This window comes from Cibotium barometz, chromosome 64, assembly GCF_041138505.1.
Source record: "Cibotium barometz isolate CiBa-2024 chromosome 64, ASM4113850v1, whole genome shotgun sequence".
NCBI lineage: Eukaryota > Viridiplantae > Streptophyta > Polypodiopsida > Cyatheales > Cibotiaceae > Cibotium > Cibotium barometz.
In genome coordinates, this window is record NC_141109.1 from 6,127,515 (window position 1) to 6,128,770 (window position 1,256).

The following is a 1,256-nucleotide window of genomic DNA, read 5'->3' on the forward strand; positions in this document are numbered from 1 at the left end:
AAACCAGGTTTGGTGACTCTTTCATTATGCAAAATTTTAGCTTTCTTGCTCCTCTTGGGACACGTGCTTACATTTATCGCCCGCGAAGGGATACGGTAATAGACGGCCTTTTGAGCGAGTTTTTCCAAGAGCACGCGACGATGAAAAGGCATAAATCCGATTCTAGGCCTAGAGGGTGGAGGTCATTGGATGATCTTTGAACGTCAGCGAGTGCGCAAGTGGTGCGGGGGCCAGCTTCGGAAGGAATGTGCGATGGCGAGAAAGTTTCCCTTTCCAAGGACTAAAAGATTGAGACGTGACTAATTGTTGGGGCTAAAAGGGGGAAAGAAATCACATGGGGGGGGGTGGGGGTGAAGGAATCATGGCGCAGTCACGATTGCAGAGGAAAGCGAGTGCAGATTATTCGCTTCCTTTAGAAGCGTTCCTCTCATTCGAGCCTTGGGTATCCGGATTGGCTTTTCCACATGAGCGATGGCGACAACAGGTCTAATCGGTCGGGATTGCGTGGGCCCTACCGGAGCCCGTGCAGCAGACCTTAAATACGAGGACGAGGATGGGTTCACTCTCAAGAGCCAACAAGCGTTGTAGGCTCCCCCTCCCCTGCATCTCGCTCGTCGCTTGCTGCACTTTAGTCTCCCTGCCCCCCAACCTTCCTTCTGCGTTGAGGATGTCCGGCGTCTGGTATTTTTGCCAAGGTGTCGCAAGGCTGGACGACTCCCACTCTGGCAAGCTCAAAGCTCTTGTCTACCGCCCCACCCGCCAGGTCATCTCCTCCTACGCTGATCTTGAAGCTAAATTGCTTAGCATAGGATGGTCTAGATACCCAGGCGAGCAACCTGGCTTCATCCAATTTCACAAGGGTTACTCCTCAAACCATCTTATCACCCTGCCTACCGACTGTAGGAGCTTGAAGCCTATGCACTTCCTAGACATTGTGATGAAGAACCGGGATTACTTTGAAGTCCGTGATCTGTAACGAAACCTCTTCCAAGTTCCCCCTCTCTCTCTATATCTCTCTCTACAAAGTTCCACTTTGGCCCTTTAAGGGAGCTCAGTCAAAATCACGCTTTATGCCAACGCCAACGAATGCCTTTGTAAATTTGTATACCCTAGTCTTTGTATACCCTCTTATAATAGTAACTCTATGCAAGGGAGTTTCACTCTATGCACACTGCATGCCTTTGGCCACATAATAACTGCCTGAGTAACAAGCGTAGTGACTAGCTAGTCGTTCTACGCAAGGGAGTTCCTCTTGT

The 1,256-nt window shown here is 50.1% G+C and overlaps 1 protein-coding gene across 1 annotated transcript; it reads left to right on the forward strand.

Moving 5' to 3' along the window:
- The first annotated feature begins 553 nt into the window (after positions 1-553).
- Positions 554-976, forward strand: LOC147603243 (flowering-promoting factor 1-like protein 1). The gene has a single exon (XM_086796719.1). The coding sequence runs from the start codon at positions 554-556 to the stop codon at positions 974-976; it is 423 nt and encodes a 140-aa protein (XP_086652845.1).
- Positions 977-1,256: the final 280 nt, after the last annotated feature.

Coding starts and splice junctions, on each gene's coding strand:
- LOC147603243 (XM_086796719.1), top strand. CDS start 554: ATGGGTTCACTCTCAAGAGCCAACAAGCGTTGTAGGCTCCCCCTCCCC.